Source organism: Xyrauchen texanus, chromosome 34 (genome assembly GCF_025860055.1).
Source record: "Xyrauchen texanus isolate HMW12.3.18 chromosome 34, RBS_HiC_50CHRs, whole genome shotgun sequence".
Classification (NCBI taxonomy): Eukaryota; Metazoa; Chordata; class Actinopteri; order Cypriniformes; family Catostomidae; genus Xyrauchen; species Xyrauchen texanus.
In genome coordinates, this window is record NC_068309.1 from 36,051,513 (window position 1) to 36,067,999 (window position 16,487).

At 39.6% G+C, this 16,487-nt stretch overlaps 1 protein-coding gene across 3 annotated transcripts in view; it reads right to left on the reverse strand.

Annotated features, from left to right (window-relative positions):
- LOC127628153 (gamma-aminobutyric acid receptor subunit beta-2) overlaps positions 1–16,487 on the reverse strand; it is a 172,493-nt gene that overhangs the window by 37,825 nt on the left and 118,181 nt on the right. For all 3 annotated transcript variants that reach the window (XM_052104872.1, XM_052104871.1, XM_052104873.1), the window contains exon 5: positions 6,437–6,519. In XM_052104872.1, the coding sequence (XP_051960832.1) occupies positions 6,437–6,519 (83 nt within the window). The remainder of the gene's footprint in view (positions 1–6,436; positions 6,520–16,487) is intronic.

Genomic DNA, 16,487 nt, shown 5'->3' on the forward strand with positions numbered 1-16,487 from the left:
TGTCAGCGAGAAGCATTGCTGTTGGATCTACGGCACATTTCCAGCTGGCGTTCTCTCTCTCTGCATGCTGTGCAGTCTACGCCCCTGGGTGCTTCGACAGCGCTTTTCACTGTTAAAAGATTGTTCTCCTCCTAAAAGAGTTTTTATTTCTCTAAAAGAGTTTGAGTCTTCCACTCACAAAAGAGCAATACACAGCGGCGTTAAACGTCCTTTTCAGGACGCGTCTTTTTCAAGATGCCCTTCTGCCCCTGTGTTGTTCCTGGATGCAGTCGATTTCTCTTCAAGACCATCGGCCACAGACGCTGCCTCATGTGCCTGGGCAGCGATCACACTGAGGCGACATTCGTGGATGGCTCATGTACTCATTGCAAGAACATGACCAAGGCAGCATTGCGGTCGCGGCTCTCCTTCCTCAAGGTGAATACCACTTCAGCCGCCCCCACGTCACTCCTTATTCCCACGGGATTGAGGACGACCTGGCTGGCGATGAAGGCGATATGGGGATAAAGACAGGCTCGGTTTCGCAGGGTAAATCCCCACAAACCACCCGCCCCGACACGCTCACTCACTTCCGTCCAAGCTCGGGATGAGTGCGGCTCGCCTCACAGCCAGCCGGCATTCTCCCTTGAGACCCTGGACTTGGATGATGACATCTACAGCCTTCTCGGCTTGACGACTATTATCTCGGATCCAGGTGCCGCTCACAGCCATGCCCCCCCGGTACCGTTCTTCCCGGAAGTGCATGATGAGCTGTCGTAGTTGTGAAGGGCACCTTTTTCTGCCGTAACCGACCCCTCCGCTCGTCCGCTCTCAATACCCTGGATTGGGGGCGGTCCATGGGTACACGGAGGTCCCCGCAGGTGGATAGAGCGGTTGCGATCCACCTATGTCCTGAGAACGCTGCCACTTGTTGGGACCGCCCAGTACTCCCCTCCAGAGCCTGTAGGAGGAAGTCATCATTGACCTCCAAAGCCTACAGCACAACCGGACAGGCCGCCTCCGCCGTTGTCCCGACCCTGACGTGCTGTAGGAACTGCGCTCTGCCACCGACCTTGCTCTAAGAGCCACGAAGGTTACAGCACAGGCATTAGGGCGGGCAATGGCCACCCTCGTGGTCCAGGAGCGTCAACTCTGGCTGAACATGGTCGAGATGCGCGAAGCTGACAAGTCACGATTTCTCAATGCCCCCGTCTACCAGCTCGGCCTCTTTGGTGACACAGCCGACGACTTTGCCCAGCAGTTCTCGGCAGTGAAGAAACAGGCAGAGACGATTTCTCACATCATGCTGAGGCACCGCCCAACCAGCGCGCCATGCATCCCGCCTGCTCGCCAAGGGCGTCCCCCTGCGACCAAACAACAGGCAGCTCCGCCTCAACCTGGGCCCAGCTCTCAACCCCCGCGTTGAGCACCTTGCAGGCGGCGGGCGTACGCCCCCCCGTCTCCAGGACCCCTTCCAGGACCAGACCAGGCAGTCAGATGTTTGCTCCGGAGCTGGTGCGCTCCATTCTCATGGCACCATGGCCCCAAAACTCTACAGTCCCACATTCCTGGCAACCACAATACGATGGTGGACATGCTGTCGTGGCAGGTTTTGCCCAGCAGAGAGGTTCCACCCCCAGGTGGTCCAGCTGATTTGGGATCAATTCGGCACAGATAGATCTCTTTACCTCCCAAGACAACTCCCACTGCCTGCTCTGGTACTCCCTGAGAGGAGCTCCTCTCGGGACAGACGCGCTGGCAAACAGCTGGCCCCCAGGGGCTGCGCAAGTACGCATTTAGTAACCTCTGTTCCCTGAGGGAAGGAACGAGACGTTGTGTCCCTCCTGCCACAGCACTAGATCTACCACTGTAAATGGCCGTACCTTATTTTCGGCTCCTCAACAGAGGTTACAACAGTAACCATGACATTTTCTTCACCAAATTGTTTGTTTCCAGAAGAGTTGATCATTCATGTTTTTGAGACGGTACAGATATTACATCAGATATTAGCATAATTAATCCTGATTAAAAGAACTGGCCAGCATCATCCATATTATAATAAAATGATACATTATAAATTGAGAATCTATGTACTGATTATAATTGTCACATGTCAAACATGTTGAGTGGTCCAAACATCATCTGCAGACTGAAACTCAACTTTTGGTCAGATTTTACGAGTGAATGCACTTAACTGTATAGAGAGCTATAGGATGCTCCCTTGCTCCCTATTTAGTGATTGACTTTACATCCAGTGTGCTGTCTGTCAGCACTGGTCTCAGAACAGTTGAAAATGCACAAATTTTCATCCTAAATCTATATGAAGCCTCTGAAAGCAACATTTTTCAGCTTTCGGATGAACTCAATGATTCTCAATGTGAAAATGCACATTAAATATATAGTAGGAATGCATTTACTGATGTTAATGAATAGAACCATATTATACAGTGAGCGCAAAATAAAATATTACAAAATGCATATTAAAATGAAGCGAAATGAACCACAGATGTGTTCATGTTGAATGTTATTCAAAATAACTAATATATATTTTTTACTTTTTAGGGAATAATGTAGCAAAATTAACGTTTGTGGACATCATGTTTATCAGGGCGCTGACGCACCAAAAATTTATGAATTATTTAATGCGGCATATCAAATGAAACTAGAGACACTTCTCTTAACACTCAAACAGGTTTCAATGAAAAACTTAAAGAAATCAACGTAATGCTGTTGTTTCACGTGACTCAAAGCGTCAGACGTTTAACCCTTAAATGACAGTCAGAGAGTGTTGTGAACAGTATTCAGATGGTTAAAATGAGACTTTGCGTATAGCAAAGCCAAAATACATGTGGACGTGGGGTCGCACAAGGTTAAGCACATTTACTCTTTTAATTCTCATTACCATAATGAAATCTTATTCTCAATAATATCTCATTCTCATTACTGTAAAAATATGACAATATTTAAATGGTAAATAATGTATACACAATTGCAGTATTACTTCTATTTATACTGATTATAATAATAATAATAATAATAATACACATATTCAAGTTTGTTATCCACTGTAACAGTTAAAGTAATGAGTATTGATTACAATTAAAGTAATGATAATATGATCTAAAATATTTGGTTGCAATGCAATGCAAAAATAAAAATCTTAGTGATCCTCAAAAAAAGGCTCAGTTTTCTTTATACAAAATGCACTGTCATTTCTGGTTTGTACATGCTATATTTTAGTGCTGTTTAAAGCATTTTATCTGTCTAAAGATAACTTACTATGTGTATGCACTACCCTAAATAATTTAGTTGGACATAGATTCATAAAGCATCTGTCATGAGCCATCATGGTTACTGCTCAGCCATTTTCTACTCAATTTTGGTTAACATGATCTAGAAGCGCCACAGGCCATGGCACTGCCTAAGCACATTACAGTTCTGCGAGCCCTTGTGCTGCAGACAAAAATGAAACAAGGCCTCCTGTGTTTTTCTGTTTGTATTAGTGCCAGACATTAGCTATTCACTGCAGAGAAGCCAATGCTTTTGAGATCACAGAGTACAGTTAGCAAGCGTGTGCATTTGCCCTCCTGATGGCCTTTTCTCCTCTAGCTGCCACTGCTTTCTATTGCTCTGATTTAATGACAGCAGTCAGTGGATCATGTTGAAGAATTCCTGCTGCATCTCCACAGCTCTCCCAGCATACACTGCATACGTACAGTCCCAATTAGACTTGATTAGGCTTCTCAGCTCATGGCACTGTGTGGCATGAATGCTGGCGTACTCTCAGTATCTCTCGGCTTTATGGAGATCAAGGTCATCCTAATTAAGGTAATGGTGGAGAACTCACTCACTGTGTTCACAGAAAACCCTCTAGAGATTCTGCTAGAAACAAGGAACTCTTACAATTTAGTGTGAAATGATTATGATGCTTATTTGAAATGATCAAGTTTCTACTGATAAAAGATTCTATTAGACAATGCGACTGGTATTAAAGGGGTCATGAAATGCTCTTTTTTAATCGTTTTATTGTCTTCCCTGAGGTCCACTGATAATGTAAGTAAGGTTTTTTAGATTTTGTTCATTAAAACAATGCTTGGGGAATAATTTTTGGCCTACGTGACTCCTTAAAACTTTAATATAAACACCCACTGTTATGATTGGCTAACAGTGTACAACCCCTAAAATTCAGCAATATTTGAAACTCAAGCTGAGGAAAATGAACAAGCTCCACAACATTATAAAACTAAATTGCAGGATTTACATATAATGCACATCCAACTCATTGCATCTGAATATATTAAACTGTTCATCTCTAGCACAACTGTTAACACTCACAACCTGCCTACAACGGACATGAGAGTCACGTGACGTCAAAAGCAATAGAACCCATTATAATAAGTGCTGCTGTCTACCATGGGCCATTGCGGCCCAGTGTAAACAGGGTGTCAAGACCATAAACTATCAAACAGTCATGGCATTTGAAATATTCATGAATGGAACTGTTACTTACTGTTTTGCATCAGGTCAACGTGTTTTTAACTGCACCTTCATTCAATAGCAGTTCCTTTGCAAAGCTTGAATCATTTTATAACTGGTTCACAAGCAATCCAAGCTGATCGCCACAAAAAAACATGAAATCCATGCTGAAATAAGCATAAGACACATCCACTTGTCGCACATACATAGTCCAAAACACGGTGTAAACTAGACGCACACACATTCTGTTTCCAGTATCATCATACAAAAAATGCATATCGCCGGAAACGCACCTAAACTGTCAAAGATGTTTATCCAGCACATATTTTCATACACCAAAAATTAAAACATTTAAAATACAATCAGATGGACAAAAGAACAGGTCCATGATATGTTCATGCTCAAAACAGCAAGAGGCAGGGTAGCTGTATGAAAGAGAATGCCTTCTCTTCTTCAGAATTGTAACTTTACACCACGTCTTTTAAAATGGACCCTAGATATGTATCAAGAGGTCAAAGATGTCAGTCTTTGCATGTTTAAATACAAAAATAACTGAAAATTGTCCAGATGGGTCCCATTTTATCTAGTGTTTATGCTGCCTCATTATCATCAACAAAGCTTGTGCCTGCAAATATGTGTTCAGGTTAAATGAGTAAAATACACTTGCCCATATTAGAAAATCACCATCTTATAATGATTTCTGAAGGATCATGTGACACTGCAGACTGCAGTAATGATGCAAAAAATTCAGCTTTGATCAAAATTGCATTTTACAATATATTCAAATAGAAAACTGTTATTTTAAATTGTAAAAAGAGTTCAGAATATCAATGTTTTTACTGTATTTTGGATCAAATAAATGCAGCCTTGGTGAGCAGAAGAGGCTTCTTCTAAACTGTAATGTAGGTAAATAAAATTAAGTCTTTATGTAAAGAAAATGTATAGTCATATTTCTTCTTGTAACTTAAAACTTGATTTTGATCACTAAGTCTTTCTGTCACATTCCTCAGTGATAGGCCCAGGGGATGGGCCTCGTTTGTGAATTGCAAACAATATTCATGATAGTTTACGCCTCCTCGCATATGACCTTTCTAACACTTAAAGTGTCTTACAAAAGTTGAATTACTATATTGTTTTGTATGAATGAGTGATCAGGATGGTTTTCACATCATTTTGTAAATTTAGTTCTCAAAAGTCTTGTGGACAAATGTTTAGTATGTGTTATATGGCCTTATTTCAATGACTTAATTTTTTTTTAAAACCATGCATAAACGTTATTTTCTTAAAAATACAAACATGTATACACATCTTGCTCACATATTATTGTTGCCCAGTTTGTGCTGAATACAGTGTTATCAGACATTAGACATTAATATGTTTTTAAGCAACTGAAAAAAGCACAAATGTCAAGGCATGTCAAAACTTCTCCAGAGCGCAAAACACCCTCAGACACCAGAGGGTTAATGTAATACAAAAAAGAATTACTCTCATCACAGTAATGCAAAATAATATATATATATTTTCATTACTATTCAATTTAAAAAATATATATATTTTTGCAAAGCATAATTGTCACGTACAATTGCATGTAAACATCATGGTTGTATTTGTTGTCTACTAAATTACTGAATTTAATTACACTGATATTAATTTCAAAACATCATTGTGTCCGAACAGGTGATCAAATACAGATCATCACTGTTTTTTTTTTTTTTTTGCAGTACTAGTTTTTACAGTATTAAAATGTGGAGAATGTGGTTAATTGCAGTTAATATATAATTAAATGCCAAAAAAATAAATAAATCTTAAAGGTCCTAATAATAGGATTTTTTTTCTTTATACAAAATATAAATTCATATTATTTTCTTTCACCCTTGTAGGTTTGCTTCATAGACTGCATTCATCTTCACACAAAGGCCAGAGATGCAATTTCAGTGTTCTGCACCATCACGTAAGAGAAATGAATGTTAGAGACACTTACAGCTCTCTATCTCCAGTGTACAGTTCTGCTCGTCCAGCGGGTATCTGCGCAGGTCCATCATGCAGGCTGCAGTGGTCGTGATCCTGTGAATACACACAGCCAAACCATCAGTCAAACACAGCTGTTTCATCTCAAGTATTCAGTTCCTTCTTAAAGTGTACCCTTACACATTACTTCTTGCTTTGCACCTTGATCACATTTTATTCCAGGAATATTCTTTAATTAAGCAATTCATTAAAGCAATTTTGGACTTAATGTTCTTGCCTCCTTAAGCCCGGTGCACACTGTACAGTGTAGATCTGCATGCAGATTGGGTCAGTGGAACTTGCTGCTGCTACAAAACAGCAATTGCCATTTTTAGAGCACTAAACCTGCTATATTTTGGTAATTACTGCTTCGTTGATTGCTGAATTACTCTATGTCATAATAACCATCTCCACTCCACTTCCTTTTGAATTTATGCAGTCACATCCAAAAAAGCTTTATACATTGAGTGAATTGAACAGCACCCGGTTTCCTCTTGAAAACAGTCAGAAAGCATGTGAAATGTGCAGTAAAGTGGTTTTGAACTAAGAGAGAGTGCCCTCAATGCTGCATATGATTACTGCAGTGGTAGATATAGGAGCAAACTTCCTGTAAGAATTGATAGCCGAGTTAAAATCCTTGTCCTAGTTTTCAGTCATGCTTGAATTACCTAGCGTGAAAACTAGATATGCTTAATTAAACATTTATTTATGATGCATTATTCTGAAAAGCTGGCCATAAAACTACCATCTCCACAGTATCGGACATTCACTAAGGCTCAAAATAGACACTAAACCATTTTTTAAAAACATTGATAAACACAGTAAGGAAGCATAAATGTATATCCAATCCTTCACATTTATAATGTATATATAATTCCTTTATTAACTTTGAATTTATGCCTTATTAATGCTCTCATAAACACTTCTGTAGCACTTTCTATGAAGCCCATTTTTATAATGCATTGTAAATGCATATATATATTATAATTAATTTGTAAAGTCATAAATTACTGTAACAACAATGATAATGCATTATACTTAACTATTCAAAGTTATATCTTAGAATATAATCCATTATAATATGACCAACATCAAATTGTATCTGTTAAAGTTCTAATGTATTATATCTATTTTTTATTATATATATATATATATATATATATATATATATATATATATATATATATATATATATAATATTGATTTAGCTTTTTTATGTTTACTGGACATTAAGTGATAAATGAAAACTACTTATGTCATTATTTTTGATAATTACTGTATATATATATATATATATATATATATATATATATATATATATATATATATATATAGTATATAATCTATTAATGAATTAACAATGATGAAACAACTATTAATAAATCATTAATTAACTATCAACTAATGCATTACAAAAAACGTTAAACTGCTGTATGTAGTTGTTATAAAGTGTTATCACATTCTGCCTGTCAATTTGTTTTGTGTTCCACAGGAGAAAGCCATTCATACTGGTTTGGAACATCATAAAACTTGAAACAATGTGAGTAAATTATGTCAGAATATTTTTTTTGGGGTGAAATATCACTTTAACATGCATCAAATAAAATAGCAATGATAGGCAGCTGTCTGCGATTCTAGGGCTATAGTTTATCCTTTGAAAGTTAAAAACTGCCAAAATCACTCAAGCAGAATAAGGGCTTGGGGTCAGCTTGCTAGGCTGGGTGAGAACAAAGAAGAAAGAAAGAGACGAATACCTCAGGGGAAGCTTGTTCGCATTGCTAAATGTACTACCAGTGCTGGAAGGTGTTGTTAAGTAGGCAAGCTGTGTTACTGAGAAAGGTTAAGGGAAGAGTATGGTGAAGACTACTTAGACAACTTGACATGTAAGTGAAGAATTCTCCTCATCAGCAGTGTATGCATTCCTCCCAGAATAAAGTGTCTTTTTGGATCTTAAAACTTAGTGAAAGAACTCACCGTCTGATGCTTTTATGTGCCCTTGTCTAAAACAAGATTAAGACAGAAGTACAGCATCATAAATAACTAATTTGAGATGCTCTCATAGTCAGCATCTTTGTAAAAGGAATAGTTCACTCAAAAATGAATATTCTGTCAATTCTTACTTCTGCATGTCATTCCAGTCAAATTTGCTTTTAATTTTTATCGAATACCATAGAAGTAGTCCACACGACTTGCAAAAAGTGGCCCCACAGGTCTAGAGTATTTGAAAACTTAAGAAACACATAAAATGTCTTATTATCATTGCATAAGATAGCAAAATATCAAAGCAAGTAACATTTACACAGATGAGCCCAAACCATTATGACCACTTGCCTTCTTTGCGGTTGGTCCTCCGCGTGCCGCTAAAACAGCACCGACCCGCTGAGGCATGGACTCAACAAGACCCCTGAACGTGTCCTGTGGTATCTGGCACCAAGACATTAGCAGCAGATCCTTCAAATCCTGTAAGTTCTGAGGTGGAGCTGCTGTGGATTGGACTTGTTGGTCAAACGCATCCCACAAATGCTCAATCAGATTGAGATCTGGAGAATTCGGAGGTCAGGGCAACACCTTGAACTCTTCATCATGTTCCTCAAATCATTCCTAAACAATGAGTGTAGTGTGGCAAGGTGCATTATCCTCCTGAAAGAGGCCACTGCCATCAGGGAATACCATTGCCATGAAGGGGTGTACCTGGTCTGCAACGATGTTTAGGTAGGTGGCAGGTGTCAAATTGAAGTCCACATGAATGTTCGGACCCAGGGTTTCCCTGCAGAACATTGCCCAGAGCATCACACTCCCTCTACTGGCTTGTCGTCTTCCCACATTGAATCCTGGTGTCATCACTTCTCCAAGTAAATGGCCCACACGTACAAGACAGTACACGTGATGTAAAAGAAACATACTCAACTCATCGGACCAGGCGACCTTCTTCCAATGCTCCAAGGTACAGTTCTGACAGCCATGTGCCCATTGTAGGCATTTTCTGCAGCTACGCAGCCCCATACGCAGCAGGGTGTGATGCACTATGTGTTGTGACACATTCCTCTCTTAACCATCATTAACACTTTCTGTGACTTGTGCCACAGTAGACCTTCTGTCAGATCGGACCAGTTGGGATAGCCTTCGTTGCCCTCATCCATTGATAAGCCTTGGACAGACAACACCCTGTGGTTTGTCCCTCCTCGGACCTCTGTTGGTAGGTACTCACCACTGCTGACAAGGAGAACCACACAAGCCTTGCCTTTTCAGAGACGCTCTGACCCAGTCATCTGGCCATATTTGGCCATTGTCAAAGTCGCTCAGGTCTTAAATCATGCCCATTTTATCCTGCATTCAACACATGGACTACTATTCAAACTGATTGTTCGCTTACCATCTAATCTACCCAGAGCTTGACATGAGGCCTAGTTAGGAGATGATCAACATTATTCGCGTCAACTGTGAGTGGTCATAATGTTTTGGCTCATCAGTATATTTTAAAGAAAGTTAGCAAAAGCACAATTTTCAAGAAAAACATAAAACAAAATGACCTTTTTTTTTAGGATTGAAATCATACAACAATTTATATAGTGTTCTTGAAGACAAGAAGTATCTGTGTGACCTTGAACTGACTTCATACATTCACTTAAAATCACCTTGACAACAGTTAGTTAAAAATCATGGTAAAAATAGCTCAAAAAAGTGAAGTCTGTTGGGGCCAAAGTATGATTTAGCTTATGAAAATGAACCCCCCCCCCCCAAAATAAATAAATAAATAAATAAATAAAATACTAAATCTGGATACTTGCGGTACTTCAAAGCATAAATAACTTGGGATGTGACCCAAACATTGTGGATTAAAAGCATGAGGCAGCAGATGGTGTTCAAATTAACTGTTTATATTTTAGAGGAAACACATAATTTCAGATAATCTATGATGCCATTAGGAAATTACTGCAAAATCATATGTCTCCTGGAAGTTCTCAGTAAAAAGATTGTATAAAAGGGCTTTAAAATAGAAATGTGAAATTTTAAAATGACAAATTTTATGGTAGACTAATGTTCTAAATGCCATATGTTTGTTTTCTCTAGCAGTTGCTGTCAATGACTTCAACCATCTAATTGAAAACTCTATATATGAGGATTCATTTTGTGAATTCTTTCCTCCAAACTAAATCTTTATATATATATTAAACACTTGAACAATTGAACACAATAAAACCACACTAGCATACATTCAGGCAAGGGTTAACCATATCTCCTGAGACTCAGCGTGACTGCTGTGTGCATTTTGCATTTCTCTTTTTGATTTATAAATAGTAGCACCTAATAAATATGCAAAAAAAAAAAAAAAAATCTAGACCAAATAGTTTTCCTAAAAATGGATGTCATCATAAGTGGTCAGTGGGACTAAGACATTTTAAATAATACCAAGCTATAGAAAGTCATCACAGCCATCCATGTTCAAATAAAATGATACATTATAAATTGTGAATCTATGTACTGATGATGATCATTGTCTCATGTCTGTCAAACACGATGAGTGGTCCAAACATCATCTGAAGACTGAAACTCAACTTTTGGTCAGATTTTACGAGTGAATGCTGTATAGAGAGCTGTAATGTGCTCCCTTGCTCCCTATTTAGTGAATGATTTAACCTCCAGTGTGCTGTCTGTCAGCACTGGTATTAGAACAGCTTGAAATGCTTGTTATTTTTATCCTAACTCTATATAAAGCCTCTGAAAGCAATATTTTTCAACTTTTGGATGAAACAATTGATTGTCAGTGTGCTAATGCACAGTGAATAGAGGATAAGGAAAAAAATGCTAAAGTAAACATAAGTGTACATTGTGTTTAGCAGCATGGCGTTTTGCGATAAATCGCATACATTATATAAATGGCATATTAGATGAAACAAGATAATATAACTTTTTGACTTAAACAGGTTTCAATGTAACAACTTTATTAGGTTTCTTACAAGATGTAGTTTTGTTGGTGTTTCTTCATATGAACTGAGATCAGACTAAATAAAATTTTATTTATTTAAAGACCTATTTAAAGAGACGGAGGAGGAGGAAGAACCTTCCCGGCTCATACTTCAATTCTGCCAGAAGGTGGAAGGGCTCACTGTGGACTGCCAGGAGGCAGATGAGTCGGTTGCGGACCCCCAGTAGGTGGAGAAGCCAGTTGCCGACTGCCAAGAGGTGAATGGGCATGCTGCTGACCACCAGGAGGCGGTGGAGCCAGTTACTGACCGTCAAGAGGCGGTGGGTCATTGACGATTCGTTCCAGTTCCCTGAAGCTGTTGACGAGTCTGTCCAGATCCCATGGCCATCTTTGATGCTGTCCAGTGCCCCATGGTCGTCGATGAGGCGGTGGGGCCCGAGGTCATTGACGATTCGATCCAATTCCCCAAGACCATTGACAAGTCTGTCCAGTTCCCCAAAACTGTCAGTGAATCTATCCAGTTCCCTGAGGCTGTCGGTGAGTCTTTCCAATTCCCCTTAGCCGTAAATGAGCCCTTCCTTCTCCCTGTGGCTGTCAACGAACCTGTCCATTCACCAGCAGCCACCGACCAGTTTCCTGCAGACCGCACCAAGTCTGTCCTGTCTATAGTAGCTTTCAACAAGCTTGTCTAGCTCCCTTTGGCTGTTGATGAGTCAGTTCAGCCTCCAGCGGCCACCGCCAACCTACCGGACCTCTGTTCAGCAACTGCTGCCCTGACTGACCTCATCCCAGTTCCGAGGCTTTCTGACCTCATTCCTCTGCTGGAGCGGCCAGTCCTTACCCCCTTTCTTCACCCTGTTCTCAGGCTTCCGGACCCCGCCCCTACCTTGATCCTCTTCCCGGGCCTCCGGACACTGCCCCCTACCTGGTGCCACATCCCAGACCTCTGGACCCCACCCCTACCTTGATCCTCTTCCCAGGCCTCCGGACTCCGCACCTTACTTTATAACGCCTCCATTGGTTTCCCCCACCCTCCCTCCCTTGGCTAGTTCTGTCTGCTGCACCCTGGCCTGTGTTTCCAGCCTTAGTTTGTTTTTGTGTCCGTGTTTGGTCTTGTTTTGTGCTTGATGTTTCCCTTTGGACTCCAGGAGGTGTCTCTTTTGAGGGGGCGTAATGTCAGGATCCTGTCACCTTTGTCAGTCAGGTTTATTGTGGTGACAGGATGCTGAAGCGTATGTTCTATATCTCCGTGTGAGCGCACGGCTTTGGTTGTTTTCCTTGCTGTGTGCTCTTCTGTCTAGTCTGTGTTTCATGTTCAAAGCATGATGTCTGGATTCTGACTCTTTGGTCTGGTTTAGTCTGGTGTTGTCTGGTCTTGTCTTTTTGTTTGAGCACATGGCTGATGATGGCTTCGTTGACATGTGCTTTATTGTCTTGTCTTTGCATATGTTTGAGAGCATGTCAATGAAGGCTTCATTGCCATGTGCTCTTTTTTGTGAGCACATGGTTCTTAAGTTGTTTGCTAGGTGCTCTACTGTCTCTCATCATGCCCCTGCCCCTTGTTACCTCATTATTAGTTAATTTGCTTCACCTACTTTCCTTATTACCCTCCTTGTTTTCTTACCTATTCAACACTATTGTGTTTTATGTCTTGGGCCAGTTTGTTGTGGTTTATCGCCCTGTTAGGTTCTCCCGTGTCAGTTCCTGTCTTGCCCTGTCATGTCTGTTCCAGCCCGAAGCATCGAACTCAGTCTGTTCTGCAGTGTTCTGCCCTGGACCTTTGAGTTTTCCCCTTCAGGGTAGTTTTTGTTGTTTTGTTTATTTTTTTTTATATTAAATAAAGCTCATTCTTCTCACTTTCTACGGATCTCTTCTACCGTTCCTGAAAGTTTGTGTTAAGAAAAAGTAAGAAAGTCATATAGGGTTTTAACAACACAGGGGTGAGTAAACAATGACTGAATTTTCATTTTTGGGTTAACTATCCCTTTCAGTACACAGTGTTGTACATTCTTGCCTTTGTGTCTGCTTTTCAAATACTATATTTGCTTCAACATAAAGTTTCTAATGTGATTAAATTCAGAACTGCTTGGGTTGGTTCATGGCTTCATGAAACTCTTTTATGAAGGATTTTATAAAATACCTATGGAACAAATATATGTGTGGTAAAATACTTCAGTAGTGGACAGCACTGTTGTGCTCTATTGGGACTGCTGGACTCTGCATAACCCAAGGAATAAATAGAGACCATAGATGCATGACTTTAGGCCAAATTATTAGAAAGTTCTTTGAGTAGTTACCAAATTGTATGTTTTTGTGACCCTTCGGGGCTCTAAAAACACTTGGATGTCAGTACAGTATGTATAGTTATCTTACATGTTAGCATTTTTACAAGACAATGGAGGACAGGTCACTTTTGACAAAATATTTTTTAAAGCTTTGAAGAGTGAAAGTAACATTTGTGAAATGTTTCAGCAGGTGTTTAGAGTTTTTTTACGTCACCTTAATTTCCACCATTAAGATAAAAACATGTAAAGTTTATATAAATTCCTTTTAGACAACAGACCAAATGCAGCTACTTTTACTGAAAGGCCAGATCAATGACAGTTAATTAAAAGTCGTTGGACTGCAGTGTAGAGTTACAATATATACAATTGCATACCCGCTGTCTAGTAAAAAAGGCACCAATTTATTATTACCATTCTTCATCCAGTCTAATGTGCAAAAACGTAAAAAAACAAAAAACGAAAAGCTTAGTTGAATGGAACAATAAACAAAGAACATGTTTGATTAAAAATCATAAATAAATTATGATTTTGAAGTATCCAAGAGGCCAGCGTAAAAACTGCGACCAACCCATTACAAAATATTATATTCCCATTCTGCTGTTAATACAGATTCATGAGGCACTTGCTGACTGATTGATCATACAATTTTAATGATGCGTTTCTTTAGTGCAGCAAAGATAGTTCAACTAAGGCTAATTATACTATAATTAGTTAAATATAAAGAGCATATCTCATTCTAATTATCAGATGCTCTAATGCATATTCATATAATTAAGCATGAGTGCATATAATAGCTTGAGATCTTACATATAAAGAGTCAAAGGACATTAGCGATGTCAGCGCTTAGTCACTTGTTTTATGAGGGTACAGCACTTATGGCAATGTCATTCTAATGATCTTAGTAACCAACAAATGAACATTTATGGTTAAACTCACATTATAAAGTGTTTTCTGTTTTCAAACCAGTCTCTAACATGTATTATACTTCTATGGTGTTACAAAAACACAAAATGAAAATAATACTTGGTTGGAACATCATGAGGGTGATTAAATGGTGACATAATTTCTACTAAAGCCGCAAGATTGCCTCTTCACACAAGGCAGGGCTCAACGCTAAGGATTTGTTCTACTGGCCCAGTGTATCTACTGACATTGTATAGTCAGGACATTAATAATATGAAAATGTACTATTACAATATGAAAAAAAAAAATCAGAACTTCTTGAACTACTTCAAAGAGTTCTCATCAGAAAATCCTCCAATCCTAAATTTCACCCCACACTTCCTGTAGCACTTGCCATAGATGTGTCTTTTCGGGCACATCTCACATACCTTACAGTCTAGCTGATCCCACAAAAGCTCAATGGGGTTAAGATCCATAACACTCTTTTCCAATTATCTGTTGTCCAATGTCTGTTTCTTTACCCAATCTGGCCATTTCTTTTTGTTTTTCTGTTTCAAAAGTGGCTTTTTCTTTGCAATTATTCCCATAAGGCCTGCAGTCTTCTCTTTACTGATGGACATGAAACTGGTGTTGAGTGGGTAGAATTCAATGAATCTGTCAGCTGAGGACATGTGAGGCGGCTATTTCTCAAACTAGAGACTCTGATATATTTATCCTCTTGTTTAGTTAAGCTTCATTTAACAAACCAAATGTTTTTGATATAATGGCAAGTGATTTTCTAGTACCAAATTATCCTTGAGTAATCATGCTAAATTGATAAGATGTTGGAGTGATGTTTATTAGATCCAATACCAACTAGGCTCTTAAAAGAGGTATCTCTTGTAATTTCAGAACCTCTTCTTAATATTATTAATTCCTCGCTATCCTTAGGACATGTCCCAAGAAACTTTAAAATGGCAGTTATCAAACCGCTTACTAAAAAGCCACAACTTGATCCTGGAGAACTGGCTAATTATAGACCGATTTCAAATCTCCCGATTATGTTGAAAATACTAGAAAAGGTATTATCCTCCAAAATATGTTCATTTCTACAGAGAAATAGTATTTCTATCGGGAACACATGCAGGCTTGAGTGAAGTTTAAGATGCCATTTATTTGAACAGAATGTAATGTCTCTCTCTTTGGCGTAGGCCGTGTCCAATGCTATTGGCTCACACTACAATCAGTCTTTACATGTGGGAAACGCAACCAAAGTGCCTCATGATTCAAACAAGTGAAGTGGTGCGGCCGCAGCTGTTTAGAACAGTTACGTGCTGATTGCAAAGTTACATCATTTTATAGGGGCTGAAGCAATCCTAAAAAAGGCCTAATTACGCCAATGGCTGCTGCTAAGACACTTGGAAATAAGTGAGGACAGTTCTAGGAGAGCGTGCTCGCTATCTGCACGCTTGTGCGCTCACGAGACTGTTCCACACCACTTCCAGTATATTATGCACTCGCGCCTCATTGCAAGCTTGGTTAGAAGTTTGTTCACTCGCGTTTTTGGTCTCTCTCGCTCATTGTCTGCTAACACTAATGTTATAAATGCAGTACTGGCCCGATCGGGCAAGTGACAGTTGTAGCAACTGGCCCGAACCTCTCTCACACTGGCCCCAGGCCATCGGGCAGTCCTTATTGTCGAGCCCTGCACAAGGTGATGTGACTTAATGACTCTGAGTGTTCAGCAGCAAATAGCCAGTTTCTTGCAGCTGACGTCTCTGATCTCTGCTTGAAGATGAAGGCAGTATTGAGGAACGGGCCAAATGTCCTCAAGCACACCGGGAAGTTTTGACTCAGGAAGCAGAAGTGATCCTTTCAGGGGGTTTTGTTGTGTGCAAGTAGATGCAGTCCTTCAATCAAAGCATCCTTTG